Below are 16,715 nucleotides of genomic sequence, written 5' to 3' on the forward strand. Positions count from 1 at the left end.
TTTTGGATCATTTAATCACCACTTTTTGGTCATTACCCCCCAAATCTCATCACCCCACCTCCCATTCCCTTGCCTGACCTAGGCAAATATTACCATACTTTTTGTATCTACAGATTTGCCTATTTTGGAAATTTCAAAGAAATTGAATTATTCAATATTTGTGCTTTGTTACCAGCTTTTTCTTCTTACTGTAACATTTTCATGGTTCATCCATGTTGAAGCATATGTGAGTACTCTGTTTCTTTGGTTTTTTGCTAAATAATATTTCTTTGTATGTATATAACACTCTTATTTTTTTCAATCTATGCACCAGTGAGTAGGCATTTTGGTTGATTTCACTTTTTGGCATTATTAATAATGCTGTTACTAGCATTTATGTACAAAGTTTTATGTGGACATACATCTTCATTTCTCTTTGGAATGCAGTTGGAACTCTGTTTAACATTTGGAGGAACTATCAAACATTTTATCCAAAACACCTGCACCATTTTACATTCCCACTCACAGTGCATGAGGGTTCCAGTTTCTTCACATCCTAGCCAACAATTGTTACTGTCTGCCTTTTTCATCATAGCCCAGTGAATACAAAATGGTATCATGGTTTTGATTTAAATGTCCTTCATGGCTAATGATCTTTAGCATCTTCTCATGATCTTATAGGCCTTTCTTTTTGCTTTCGTACTTTTTATTGTAGTCTTGTTGATTTCTCTAGCTTTTTCATATCTTACCCCTTCCACTTCATATTTAATTTGATAGCTCCAGTGAGCTACATTAAACTCTTTGAACATGATATTTTTTCCCTTCAATTCAAGCCCACATAGTTCCCATTTCCTTCCTACTTTTCCTACTTTGTTCTTGGTAAGGGCTGATTTTGTAGGGGTACAACCTGTGCGACTGAACAGGTTCCACACTCTGAAGGACACCAAGTTTAGGCTAATATGCTACAGTAAGCATATTGTCATTATAATAGTTTTTGAATAGAAACCCCCACATTTTATTTTGCAGTTGGCCCCTAAAATTACATAGCCAGTGCAGTTCCTGACTTATCATTATGACGTGTCCTTCCATTTAGACATAAATACCTACAAGAAACTCTTCCTTGCCTTTGTCTACCAAATTAGGTTTCCTTTCTGAATGTCATCTATATCAGCATGCATTATACTTTGTCATTCTTTCCTCTGATCCCTATGACCTGAGAGACCAAGGGCTTTTCTTTTCTTTTCCATTTTTTGTATGTAAAAGTAAACATGCTAAATTACTCATTCCCATTAAAGAATCAAAAATAAATGTTTTGGGTCTACTTTTTGAAACCGAATATTTTACATGCCATCAAATGTTTACAACATCTTATTTGGTGTTTGAAATTCTCATTTTAAAAAGAATAAATTATTTTAAAAATAAAAATTACAGAAACCACTAATAAAATAAACACATTTAGTAGGTAAAAATGCCCACTTTTCAATATGATTGCATGTATTTTTCAATCCCCAGAACCCAGCAAAGTAGTCTGTTACATAGCTGTGGTACGTACATAGTTTAATCTCATAGTTGGTAATCAGGTGGCAAATCACATATCAAAAATAATCAAACATGAACTCCAGGGCAAGGCAACCTGGGCATTCAGCTGCTATTGCTCATAAGCTGTAGGATGTCGGTTAGTTATTGAATATTTCTGTGTCTTAATTTTCTCATCTTAAAATGGAAAAGATACTAGCCTCAACCTCATAATGGTATCATGGAGATTAAATAAGCTAGTAGATGTAAAGCTTTCTGAACGTTTTCTAACAAGTATAATTTATCATATAAATTGCCTTTTATAATTATTACATTCAATTCCTATTCGTTGAATAAATTTTTGTTTGTATAATCAAAGAAAAGAAAAAGGCACAGGGACCTAATAAGGAAACTACGTACGTGAAGAACTTTGATTGCATATATTTATCTTTTTGACATCATTTACATTGTAGGTGAAAGGGTAATTGTACAAGAGGTTAGCTCACGAAATTGAAATAAGAGGAAGATTAGAAAGCTGGGAGCAAACCCAGAGGAATTATCATTATTGCTAGTAGTAAATATAATAATCTTACAGGGAGGGAAAAGATTATTTCTGTTTAAATTTCTTTGTATGACTGTAGAAACTGGTGGATTTAATATAATATTAAAAACATTTTGAGACATTAGTTTGGATAAATTAATTCTAATAACCTTTGGAGAATGTTGGTATTTCTGTCTGCATATTTACGCATTGTCTTTACCTCCAAGTATCTGAAGTTGAGTTTACTTATTCAGTAGAGAAATAATGCCATCAGGAATGAGGCAAACAGAATATCTAATGCTGGGTGCATATTATTTTGCGTATCTGCATTTATCTTGGATTCTGCTTCTGGTGCCTATTTACCTGTCCATCATCAGAGTAACCACATGTCCTCACTCTTTTCTGTGCACATTCTTGTTTCTCAGTTTTTTCTTATGTCCTCTTAGGGCATCTCCCTGGAATTCTCTCCTCAACACTACCCTTCTTTCACTATTTACACCACTCTTTGGTTTGTCAGGAAACATACTGACCCCATCCTCCACTTACTCCTAGAAAGATAGTATAGTCTGTCTACATGGTACTTTTCACATTTATTTGTATTGTACTGTAAAATTAATATCTATCTTGTTTGTTGAACTTTAATGCCACTAAGAGTAGAAACTATTACAGTTTGCTCAACACTGCATCCCAGTGCCTGGCTGCTTATTGTAAAATAAATGCTCACGCACACACAAACACACACACACGCATACACACATGCACTGACACAAAATAATTGTTGAGTGGTTAAGTGACATGATCCATCAGTCTCCCAAAAGGCTAAAGGAGTTAATGATTCTAAAAATGTTTCATGACACAGTGGAAAGAAAAGAAAGTTATGGAATATGGACCACCTCAAATGTGCTATGAAGTATAACTGGATTCTGCATTTGGCAATTAATGTCTAGTCAGGTGAGGTCACAAAAAGTAACTTATAAACATGACACATTATATAATTTCAATTATGAGCATTAGGAGAAATACCTAATGTGGATGATGGGGTGATGGATGTAGCAAACCACTGTGGCAGGTGCATACCTGTGTAACAAACCTGCATGATCTGCATATGTATCCCAGAACTTAAAATAATAATGATAAAAACAAAATCAAAAAGGAAATTGTCAACAAAAACTTAAGTTGGAAATAAATTCAAGAAGTGTTTATCACATGGCTATTTGATTAAGGAACTTTTGAAAGGACAATAAATTAAAAATAATCATATTATAAAAATATTGAAATGCCATTTAAATAAGCGGTTCTTAAATGACCTTCTGAAAAGGCAAAGAACATAACATCAAATTAAATTTCAGAGAATCCGTTTTTGTAAAAGATGGAATAATAAGGTACAATCAGACACTTTACTTTCTAATCATCTTCCTTAATTCAGTGATAGAACTTGGAAATACTAGAGAGACAGCTAAAATGCCCATTAACTTGTCTCAGTCAGATATCAGATGTCTTAAATGAATCTTCAGTAGGTGTTGAATCAGACCCAAGTTATAAGTGAATTTTCTTTCAGATATTTGTAATGTTTTTCTGTAGCACAAGGATACCTGTCCTCTAGAATTTCAGAAACAAAAAAATGACCTTGGACTTTTAGTGCAAGTGTTTGACTCAAATGCACATTGTGCATCATTACAGAGCCAATGATGAATCTGAGAATGGTTTCTAATTTTCCTAGGAATCACACACTTGGCCACAGTATCTGTTTTTCCAGGGGAATTTATGTTATTAATTTCAGGGATATTGATAATAACTTTTAAATGCCAACATTTGTACCAAGAGCATGCTGATACTATATACACCAATAGTTTTTCACAAATGAAAACCATATTATGTATAACAGGTAAACAAGAGAACATTTTTATTTTCAAGTGAAGATCACGTAACTTTAAAATTTACTTTTCAATACTGTGAAATAATTAAATTTTTCTTATAAAAATGAAGAATTTGCTTTGTGTTATTAATAATGTATTTTATTGTTACATTCCAATAAGGGTAATTAAGTACAGGTTTTAAACTCATAGTAAATAATTGCTGAAGAAGTACATTTTCTTTACTCAACTACATGTAAATTTCACTATAACATAATTTGCTTTATAAAAATATTAGAATATAATATTTCTGTCCTAGAGATTTAAGTGACTTTTACATGAAGTACCATAAGTATTTTCTCACATTTGTTCAACTATAATATAACACTGTGGGATGAAATCTGAAGTTCCAATAAGACTTTAGTAAAAGCAACCTATTCCAAGAAAATTGTGTAGTTCAAATAAGTCAGTTATTTATTTAGGCAATCAGAGACAATTTTTAATATAATATGAAAATTTGTCAGTAATTCAAAGGATAGAAAGTAGAATGCTGCCATGTGAATACAGAGAGAAAAAAAGGGGAAATGTGTAAGCCAGGTCTGTGAAGAGTTATTATGCCAAGCACAGGATATTGTGGACAGTATTAGTAATTCAAAATAATTGGAATTGACAGTATCCAAATTGTAAAGTGTGCTTGGATGGAAAGGACCATGAGAGGTCCTTAAACATCAGGTTGAGTGATTGGGTTTTATTTGGTGGCATTGCAATGCTTTTATGATTACATAGCCAGGGTACATGAAACCTTCATGAAGTTATAGAATGTAAAACGTGTGCTTTTTTAAAAACCGTATTCTTAGCTATACAAGAAATACTTTCTACATCGGGAACAGTTTCATTTTTCTTTTTGCCAGAGAAACATAGGAACTAACATAATGTTTTATGTTTGGTCACCATTTTGCACACACAAGCATAAAAATCTTTCTTTTTCCTGAATTGATGTTAACAGAGCCCAGATGGCCGTATCGAAGTCAAAGGGCAGCATGGAAGCTCATCACTGCATATTAAAGATGTGAAGTTGTCAGATTCAGGGAGATATGACTGTGAAGCTGCAAGTAGAATTGGAGGGCACCAAAAGAGCATGTACCTTGATATTGAATGTAAGTTACTTTCCTTTTGTACTTTCATCAAAAGAATATTGTGTGCTTTGAAAAAGATGATTTTTATAGAAAAACCAAAATACATATGTAGTTCATGTTTCAGTATTAATGCATAGCTTTAGGAGAAATAAAGTAACCAGTCAGATATTGGAGACATCTAGTGGCTATTACAGGACATTTCACAGTGCTGTACATTTAATCATTTTGGTATTGCTTTTCCTGAAAATGGTGACTTTCTTTTTTTGCAACATTTAACTCAAAACACAGTATCAACTGAAAAAGATTATCAGTAATTGGTCAATATCACTATAGATTTTTTGTTTATTTATAATATTTATAACTATGTCTTAGTGTAGATATGTGGTGTTCACATTTCTTATTCAAATTGTTTTGTTAGGTTACTTTACATTTTCATAAACTGTAAATAGTATTTTAAATGCAGTGAAATATACTAACAGCATATCTTATCAAAATAGTGTTTATTGTCTGTCTGGGAAAAGAAAGGACCTTGACAAGGATAGTTTTTAAATAAATTTAAAAACGTACATAACTGTGTGAGATTGTGCGGGTGGCTAATGTAAGTCACGATTTCACAAAAACCCTTTGGTCATTGCATGGAATTTAAAAATAATTTGCTACACATGCTATTTAAAAAAGAAACTTAACATCTTTCTCAATAAATATTTATGAAGCACCAATGTTGGAGTCTCTCTGATGCTTGAAAGGGCATAGCTGTTCTTAGTGAAATGTATGAGATATTCTCATTGACAAACTATTTCTATTGGAGCATGTCTAGTACATTAATATTGATAGAATGCAATGGTAGCTGTGATACAAGATGCATTTTCTTATCGAGAATGGCTTTAGAAAGAAAATATTTTCTCAAGAATAGACATAAGTTATCCATATTACTTTACATTTTTATAGACTGTGCTTGTCAAGAAATTCATGGAAAGACCAATCAGAAACTTCTACAAGAGAAAAGGATTATGAAAGGTAGTCAATAATAGAAGGCAATATGATTTGGTCACAAATTACTGACTTCATTTGCTGATGTTACGCAGCTTCTAAGAAAGCCACTTTTTTTCTAGCATACTCCTAAAAAACAGATAAACAAAAGGCAATGATATTATCTAGAACACACAAAGGAGGAAGTGATGCCAATAACTCACTTAACCTCTTTCTCCTAATAATTTTTTCTACTTTTTTTCCATTATCAGTATATTTCTTTTTCAGACCAACAACTTCATTAACAAATTATAAACATGTAACAGACTTGCAGTACATTTGTTTATGTCTTAATTAAAATCTGTATATTTAAACCAAAATTTACTTTATGATTGTTTTTCATTTTTCAAAATGTGAATCTAAAGAAAGGAAAAATTAAAAATGCCAAGATCTGATTTATATGAGAACTGTCCAACCATTTTGAAGGGACAATTCTTAGATACTCCTGGCCTCTTCCACTGTCCTGCAAAAGTGCTAGGCAACATATTATCTTAATGAAACTATATTTAGCACTTTTATTCTTTGTGTTTCATTAATATTTTAAAACATTTGATATATCATAGGATTAGTACTACATCTCTGGTACTCAGAAAAGTGGAATTTATGAGAAAGGAGCATTGTTGATATTTTCAAAACACAGGAAGGCAGAGTGGCTCATATATGATATGCTAGTACTAGACTAATAGGACTAGCTAATATGCCAATTAACAGTGTGTTATGTGTCCCTGGATCCTCAATTTCCTTATTTATAAAATAAGAGGGTTGAAAGAAGAGACTCTTGGGACCTATTCATACTCAAGCATTTAAATACACTTGTATTCAAGCGCATCCACATTCAACAAAGATGCCCTAGGATTTCTGAATTATTCTCCATGCATGACAGCATGGGCATTTGTATGAAACAAATGAAAACCTAAACTAAGATTATAATTTATATATGTTTGTATTGTAAAACCGCATTGAAAATAAATAGCTGTTTTTTGTTTTATGGATAAAAATACTGCCCATGTAACATTGGCAGTGTTTTTATCTTCTATATGTAGCAATGTTGGTAAATAGAATGCTTTTTTTTTTTCTTTTTTGGAGACGGAGTCTTGCTTTGTTGGCAGGCTGGAGTGCAGTGGCACGTTCTCGGCTCACTGCAACTTCTGCCTCCCAGGTTCAAGCAATTCTCCTGACTCAGTTTCCTGAGTAGCTGGGACTACAGGTGCGTGCCACCATGCCCACCTAATTTAAAGTCGGGATTTCAACATGTTGGCCAGAATGATGTCGATCTCTTGACCTCGTGATCCGCCCGCCTCGGCCTCCCAAAGTGCTGAGATTACAGGTGTGAGCCACTGCGCCCAGCTGAAAATAGTTTTAAAAACGATGCAAAGTCCACCCTAAGTTTCAGATTTTGTTCTGTGTGATAATGGAAACAAGATGAATAAAACATAGCTCCTCCTTTATTAGAAGTCTACCATCAACAGGAGTTTAAATCAAACCACAGCATGTATTCAGATTTCAAAGTGATGATGAAGAAAATATCAAGATAATTGTAAACCCTGATATATAATTACATGAGATATTTAATTGGTTTTAGCTACGTAGAAAATAATGGAATAAACAAACATTTGTATATTGCAATCTGAATTATTTGCTCTTGTAATCTTTTAATAACATGAATTAATAACTTTAATACAAAAAAGTACATTAGATACTTTATTTTTCAAGGACTGATTTCTAACAAAGTACAAGTTGCTTTTGATCATGATGCAGTCCCTTTTTACAGGCTTATATATTGTTTTTATGTTTCTGTTTAATTATTCTGAGGTAAATGTGTAGACTAAAGCTCACCAGAAAATTATGTAGTTTATCTTATTTAAACAGGGGTGAAAGGACTTGTTTTGTAAAAAGATCTTTTGAGGATTCTTTGAGTATCCCCTGGGAGTATTATTGCCACTGTGTTGATGAGAGGGTAACTAGGTTAATATACTTTGAAAAAAAGTTGTTTAAAAAAAACTACTTTTTGTTTTCACTAAACTCTGATTATTTTTCTGCAAATCTTGTTAAAAATGATTTGAATGGCTCTTAAACACTTGATCTTTTTTCCTCTTTTTTTTCTAAATTAAAACATTTAAATTTATTCTACTTGAGTGAGAATAATTAGAAAAATAAATATAATCTCTTTTAAGACATCATTCAAATATATTGAAGTACAATAAAAGCCCATATATAATGTCAAATCTAATGAGTGTTGACCTATGTATACACCCCTAAATCTATCATACTCATCAGATAAACATTTAAATCACTCTCAAGAGTTTTCTCAAGTCACTTTAAAATCTATCCTTCCTTTTTACATGTATCCCTAGGTATCCATTTAGCTACTTTTGATCATTATAATTTAGTTTACATTTACATATAAAAATGTACATACAAGGAATCATGCAGTGTTTTTATTTTATTATCTTTGAAATATATTTATCTACTTTAATTTAGGTATAGTTGATCAAGCACTAGTTAATAGAAAGGATGTTTCTTTTTCTAGCTAAGAGTTTGACAAAATTGTTGATATTTTCAAAGTGTTAGCTTTCTGTTTTGTTAATTCATATTTTCTGTAATCTATCATTTTTCCAGTTTGATGATTTCTGCTTTATCTTAATTATTTTCTTTCTTTTATATATTTTGAATTCACCTTTTTGTTACACATTTTTATATGGAATCTTAGTATATGTATTTTAGATAATACTTATTTTCTAATAGAACCATATAACTCCAAATTTTCACTAAGCAGTGATTTAAATGAACCCTCACCCCGCAATATTGTAGTATGTTGCATTATTGTTGTGATTTAGCTACAAATATAGTTTTCCTTTTGATTTAATCTTTGGCTCAGAGTTATTTATAAGAATCTGTTTAACTTTCAGATATTTGGACTTTTTCTAGATATTTTGCTATTTTTGATCTCTAATTTAGTTCAGTTGTGCTCAGATAACACTGTATTTTAATTTTTATTTGTATTAAGATTTGATTTATATCCAATCATATGAACTATTTTGATGAATAGACAATTGTACATGAAAAGCATATGTATTCTGTAGTTGATTGTTGTGTTTTAATGTCAGTTAGGTCAAGATAAATTATAGTATTTGTATTAGGGTTTTATAGAGGGACAGAACTAACAGTATATATATATATGTATCTTATTATATATATGGGAGTTTATTAAGGAGTATTAACTCACACAATTACAAGGTGCCACAATAGGCCTTCTTCAAGCTGAGGAGTAAGAAAGCCAATCCAAATCCCATAGCTGAAGAACTTGGAGTCCAATGTTTGAGGACAGGAAGCATCTAGCATGGAAGAAAGATGTAGGCTGGAAGGCTAAGCCAGTCTAATCTTCCCACATTTTTCTGCCTGCTTTATATTCTGGCCATACTGGCAGCTGATTAGATGATGCCCTCCCAGATAAAGGGCGGGTCTACCTTTCCCAGGCCGCTGACTCAAATGTTAATTTCCTTTGGCAACACCCTCACCAACACATCCAAGATCAATACTTTGCATTCTTTCAATCCATCAGGTTGACACTCAATATTAACCATCACAGTATTATTTAAAACTTCTATCTTTACTGAATTTTTAATATAGCTGTTCTATCAGACTAAGGGGTATTAAAATCTTCTACCATGACTGTGAACTGTTTTCTCCCTCCTTCGTTGATCTTTGCATTATGTATTTTGAGGCTTACGATGAGGCACATCACATTTATACTTTGCATGTTGTATTACTTTCCTGTTGCTGCTGTAATCAATTACAAAAGACATAGTTGTATAATAAAAGAAATCTATTGTCTTAGCCATTTTGGAAGTCAGAGTTCTGAGATGATTCTTACTGAGCTAAAATCAAGTGTCGGTTGGGCTGTGTTCCCTTGTGGAAGCTCCAGAAAGATTCTGTTATCTTGCTTTTTTCAGCTTCTCAGAGGCTCTTTGGCTCATGGCTTCCTTCCATTCTCAGAGCCTGCAATGACAAATCTAGTCGTTCTCACATCATATCACTCTGATTGTTTTCTTCTTCACAAGTCTCTCTCTGTTTCAAACTTTCCTGCAATTAATAATTGTATCCACTTCGATAATTCAGGATAACCTTTTCATGTCAACATCTTTACCTTAGTCACAGCTAGTAACATGTTCCAAGTTTCTGAAGGTAAGGATGTCAGTATCTTTGGGAGATCATATATCCCTCCAGTTTGCGTCTTTATGAATTTCTTCTTTTATCTGAATAAAATACCTCTCTTTTTCTCTGCTGATCTCTCACTTGACATATCTCAGCTAATAATCTAATATATATTCTAGCCCTCTTATGCTTTTTGTTTGTATAACATTTTCCATTAATTTACTTTGAACCTATCTGCATCTTTATGTGAAATTAAAATGTGTCCTTTTAGGCAGCATATGATAGAATATTGCTTTCTCATTGACTGTAAATCTACTTTATAATTGGAGTGTTTAAGCAAGCAGTCAGCAATTAACAGGGCAGGGAATAAATATTTTACTTTTACCTGGGTTACATACAGTCTCTGACATATTTTTTTCTTTTGTATACCATGAAAAATGTAAAAGCAATCTTCAACTCTAAGCCACATGTGAAAAAAAGCCCTTGGGCAAGACAGTCCCCATAATTTGCCATCCAGTGGTATAGGCTATTAAATTTAATGCCAATGTTGATACTATTTCATCTAGGTCTACACTTTTTATTTGTCTTCTGTTTTGTCCCTATGTTTATTTCACATTCTGTACCCATATTGTCTGCCTTCTCTTGGATTGTTTGAAGTTTTAGTATTTTATTTTAATTTATTTGTTAGCAATATTTTTTGGTTTTAGTTTTGTTTCATTTTGTTTTTGTTTTAAGTGATTCTAAAGGAATTATAAAATACAAACCTATATTTTCAGAGTCTACTTAAAATACACTTGAGTAATATTTTGACACTTTACAGAAAATATGAAACATTGAAACCATATGGATTCCTTACACACCCTTTATCTAATTATCTTTTTTTATGTCATGCATTTCATCTAAAATCATTAAAAATTCCATTAGGAATTATGATAATTTTTCTTTTTTTTTTATTGCATTTTAGGTTTTGGGGTACATGTGAAAAACATGCAAGGTTGTTGCACAGGTGCATACGTGGCAGTGTGATTTGCTGCCTTCCTCCCCTTCACCTATATCTGGCATTTCTCCCCATGCTATCCCTCCCCAACTCCCCACCCCCCCGCTGTCCCCCCCCACACCCCCCCCCAACAGACCCCAGTGTATAGTGCTCCCCTCCCTGTGTCCATGTGTTCTCATTGTTCAAACACCCGCCTATGAGTGAGAACATGTGGAGTTTGATTTTGTGTTCTTGTGTCAGTTTGCTGAGAATGATGGTTTCCAGATTCATCCATGTCCCTACAAAGGACGCGAACTCATGGTTTTTGATGGCTGCATAATATTCCATGGTGTATATGTGCCACATTTTTCCTGTCCAGTCTATCATCGATGGGCATTTGGGTTGGTTCCAGGTCTTTGCTATTGTAAACTGTGCTGCAATGAACATTCGTGTGCATGTGTCCTTATAGTAGAACAATTTATAATCCTTTGGATATATACCCAGTAATGGGATTGCTGGGTCAAATGGAATTTCTATTTCTAGGTCCTTGAGGAATCGCCACACTGTTTTCCACAATGGTTGAACTAATTTACACTCCCACCAACAGTGTAAAAGTGTTCCTATTTCTCCACATCCTCTCCAGCATCTGTTGTCTCCACATTTTTTAATGATCACCATTCTAACTGGTGTGAGATGGTATCTCAATGTAGTTTTGATTTGCATTTTTCTAATGACCAGTGATGATGAGCATTTTTTCATCTGCTTGTTGGCCTCATGTGTGTCTTCTTTTGTAAAGTATCTGTTCATATCCTTCGCCCATTTTTGAATGGGCTTGTTTGTTTTTTTCTTCTTGTAAATCTGTTTTAGCTCATTGTAAATTCTGGATATCAGCCCTTTGTCAGATGGGTAGGCTGCAAAAATTTTTTCCCATTCTGTTGGTTGCCGATTCACTTTATTGACTGTTTCTTTCGCCATGCAGAAGCTGTGGAGTTTGATTAGGTCCCATTTGTCTATTTTGGCTTTTGTTGCCAATGCTTTTGGTGTTTTGGTCATAAAGTCCTTGCCTATGCCTATGTCCTGAATGGTTTTGCCTAGGTTTTCTTCTAGGATTTTTATGGTGTTACATCTTATGTTTAAGTCTTTAATCCATCTGGAGTCAATTTTAGTGTAAGGTGTCAGGAAGGGGTCAAGTTTCTGCTTTCTGCATATGGCTAGCCAGTTTTCCCAACACCACTTATTGAACAGGGATTCCTTTCCCCATTGCTTGTTTTTGTCAGGTTTGTCAAATATCGGGTGGTTATAGATATGTTGTGTCGCCTCCGACACCTCTGTTCTGTTCCATTGGTCTATATCTCTGTTTTGGTACCAGTACCATGCTGTTTTGATTACTGTAGCCTTGAGTATAGTTTGATGTCCAGTAGTGTGATGCCTCCCGCTTTGTTCTTTTTGCTTAGAATTGACTTGGCTAGGTGGGCTCTCTTTTGGTTCCATATGAAGTTTAAGGTGGTTTTTTCCAGTTCTGTGAAGAAGGTCATTGGTAGCTTGATGGGGATAGCATTGAATCTGTAAATTACTTTGGGCAGTATGGCCATTTTCACGATATTGATTCTTCCTAACCATGAACATGGAATGTTTCTCCATCTGTTTGTGTCCTCTCTTATTTCGTTGAGCAGTGGTTTGTAGTTCTCCTTGAAGAGGTCCTTTACGTTTCTTGTTAGTTGTATTCCTAGGTATTTTATTCTCTTTGTAGCAATTGTGAATGGCAGTTCGTTCTTGATTTGGCTCTCTTTAAGTCTGTTATTGGTGTATAGGAATGCTTGTGATTTTTGCACATTGATTTTGTATCCTGAGACTTTGCTGAAGTTGCTTATCAGTTTCAGGAGATTTTGGGCTGAGATGATGGGGTCTTCTAGATATACCATCATGTCGTCTGAAAATAGAGACAATTTGACTTCCCCCTTTCCTAATTAAATACCCTTTATTTCTTTTTCTTGCCTGATTGCTCTGGCTAGAACTTCCAGTACTATATTGAATAGGAGTGGTGAGAGAGGGCATCCTTGTCTGGTGCCAGATTTCAAAGGGAATGCTTCCAGTTTTTGCCCATTTAATATGATATTGGCTGTTGGTTTGTCATAAATGGCTTTTATTATTTTGAGATACGTTCCGTTGATACCTAGTTTATTGAGAGTTTTTAACATAAAGGGCTGTTGAATTTTGTCGAAGGCCTTCTCTGCATCAATTGAGATAATCATGTGGTTTTTGTCTTTGGTTCTGTTTATGTGGTGAATTACATTTATAGACTTGCGTATATTGAACCATCCTTGCATCCCTGGGATGAATCCTACTTGATCATGGTGGATAAGCTTTTTGATGTGCTGTTGCAATCGGCTTGCCAGTATTTTATTGAAGATTTTTGCATCTATGTTCATCATGGATATTGGCCTGTAGTTTTCTTTTCTTGTTGAGTCTCTGCCGGGTTTTGGTATTAGGATGATGTTGGTCTCATAAAATGATTTGGGAAGGATTCCCTCTTTTTGGATTATTTGGAATAGTTTCAGTAGGAATGGTGCCAGTTCCTCTTTGTATGTCTGGTAGAATTCGGCTGTGAAACCATCTGGACCTGGGCTTTTTTTGGGTGGTAGGCTCTTAATTGCTGCCTCGACTTCAGACCTTGTTATTGGTCTATTCAGGGTTTCGACTTCTTCCTGGTTTAGGCTGGGGAGGAGGCAACTGTCCAGGAAGTTATCCATTTCTTCCCGGTTTTCTAGTTTATGTGCATAGAGTTGTTTGTAATAATCTCTGATGATGGTTTGAATTTCTGTGGAATCTGTGGTGATATCCCCTTTATCATTTTTTATTGCATCTATTTGGTTATTCTCTCTTTTCTTATATGTCTTCATCTATATGTGATTTCTTTATTCTTCATTTTTGAAGATTCCAATTTTTTTTCAAATGAAGTTCTTCTCCATTTCTTGTAGAGCAGATTTTCTGGAGATAAATTTCATTAATTTTTCTTTCATCTGAAAATGTCCACTACACCTCTTCCTTCCTGTTTCTGAACGACTGTTTTTCCTTGCCCTTGAGAATTCTAGGTTGACCGTTCTTTAAACATGGGATTTCACTATCTTCTAGTCTCCTATGTTTTCAAAGACAAAGCCGTATAAGTTGACTCCTTGTTCTCTCATGTGCCATGTATCGTTTCCTCTAACTGCTTTAAAGCTATTTTCAAGAAGACAGTTTTTGTCTATATATATTAACATGTCATATTGCAATCAAATGACCATGATGTAAGCAGAAGTTGTCTAATAAGTATATTTTTGGCAGTTGAAGCCTGGTTTGCCATTAGATATTTTATTTAGCAACGAATTCATAATAGTAATAAACCTCTTAGTACCTTATATGAAAGATCACAAAAAGCTATAGCTGTAAATAAATATTTACCTAACAGTAAAGCTCAGAATACTTTTATTATGCATCACTGCCATCAAATAGTACAGAGACAACAAAATTACAAAGACATTACACAATGTTAAAAACACACACACACACACACACACACACACACACACTCCCCAGAACAGTCTTTTACCACGAACCAAGCACCTACAGGGTAATAGTGCTAAGAGAAAGTAGAAAAGATTCAAACCACTTATAATTTGATAGGAGGTGCATTTACTGTAATAGCACTAAACTTAAGGTGTTAGAAGATTAAGACTCTTTTTGCTCAAAACCTCTTTTGTGTTTCAGCTTAAGTAGATTTCTTGGCATTCCGCCAGTTCATTTTCAACATTTCAGAGGCATTACTTTACTAAGAAGCAGGAGTTAAACTACAGTTCCAGTTTCTAAAACAAAGGCGATAACCAGCATGTGATATACAGATTAATTCAGTAAGCATTGGTTACATAGTACAATTGATTACAATTAAAATATCATTAAGTTTTGTGACTAGGTAATCATTACATAGTAACTATTAATTAGACTTAATTATTTTATGTATAAATTTAATTTAATAGTTACATGCTAACAGTGCATGCTAAGAAATATTGGAAATTTTCATTTATGTTTTTTTCTATTTGAGCTTGCTTCACTTGCCTTTAATTCTCCTTAGGTATAATAGTGATTTGTAAATGCATTTTCTCCTATAGCATAAAAGAGGGAGTTAGCAGTATCAGATACATTCTAGGGTTATGGTTACATTAAGTAATCTCATGTCACAGAATCATGTTACTTCTTTGCATGCTGCCCATATAATTAATCAACGTGCTTTATTAAGTAATTGTTAACTCAGGTTATACATTTTCTCAGTATAACAGTGGTTTTACTAGCATGATTGGTTAGATGTATAGGACAAGGTAAATAAGATGTGAACATGATTTAAACATTTAAAGAAACTTATTTCAGTAATCACTTAGAAATTAGAAAAATTCCTTGGTCATAGCAGACACACATTTTATATCTGTGATTAAAATCTTGTCTTATGACCCTGACTTTTACACTCACCATAGTACATTTAAGCCAATGAAACTTTAAAGAAGATGGCTCATTTGCAGACACAAATTGGTTCTACTGCCTCCAACTATTTAGGTTTTATGTTCAGTATGGTAATTTCAAGGACAGCAACTGAGAAAAGTGTAAAGCATATCTCTTCATCCAGAAGATAAAAAGAACAGAATATTTAAAAAGAAAGGTGAAAAGTCTTTCATTGTTAAGCTGTAAATTTTTTACTCAAACTTTACATGAACCCCCTAGGAAAATGTGAAATACCACATTCTTCATGTGTATAGATACTATCAGTTATCCTTGTTTTATAACATTTTTGCCTCTCTGAAAGATGTTATTTGATTCAGATCAAATCTTGTAAAAATGTAATTCAGAAATAATGGTGATGAAAAATTTTAAGGAATTTTAGGAAAAACTCAGTCCTTGAGAAGATAAGCCTTGGAAGTGAACAAACAACAAAGAAATAAAAACAAAATAGATACGTTGTAACTGTATTTATCAGTGCCTCTTGCCATCTGTTTAACTCTGACAGCCAGAAATACTAAAGTCTACTTGAACCTTGCCCTCGCTTTCTGTCCTTCCTCTGGAATGAAGACCTTGCCCTGGGAATCCCCATTCTCACTAGGACAAAGAATATCTCAGTTCAAGCTGCTATAATAAAATAACATCAATAGGATGGGTTAAACAACAAACATTTATTTCTCTAAATCTGGGGGCTGAAATTTGGAGATCAGGATGCTAGCAGGATTAGGTGATTGGTAAGGGCCCTCTTTTTTGGTTATATACTGGCATGGCCTTTGCTTTGTGCACACACACACAAGCATACACACACATACACATACACAACTCTGGTGTCCCTTTCTTTTTTTGTAAAAGCACTAATCCCATCACAGGAATTTCACCCTCATGATCTCACAAACCTAATTGCCTCCAAAGGCTCTATCTCTAAATACCATTACTTTGAGGATTAGGAATTTAACATAGGAATTTAGGGAGGATACAAGCATTCAGTCCATAGCAGTGAGCTTTCT

At 33.8% G+C, this 16,715-nt stretch overlaps 1 protein-coding gene across 2 annotated transcripts in view; it reads left to right on the forward strand.

Moving 5' to 3' along the window:
- NCAM2 (neural cell adhesion molecule 2) overlaps positions 1 to 16,715 on the forward strand; it is a 532,134-nt gene that overhangs the window by 370,898 nt on the left and 144,521 nt on the right. For both annotated transcript variants that reach the window (XM_012475013.3, XM_012475014.3), the window contains exon 9: positions 4,895 to 5,045. In XM_012475013.3, coding sequence (XP_012330436.2) covers positions 4,895 to 5,045 — 151 coding nt within the window. The remainder of the gene's footprint in view (positions 1 to 4,894; positions 5,046 to 16,715) is intronic.

Source organism: Aotus nancymaae, unplaced genomic scaffold, assembly GCF_030222135.1.
Source record: "Aotus nancymaae isolate 86718 unplaced genomic scaffold, 86718_ANA_hifiasm-v0.15.2.pri h1tg000022l_1, whole genome shotgun sequence".
NCBI lineage: Eukaryota > Metazoa > Chordata > Mammalia > Primates > Aotidae > Aotus > Aotus nancymaae.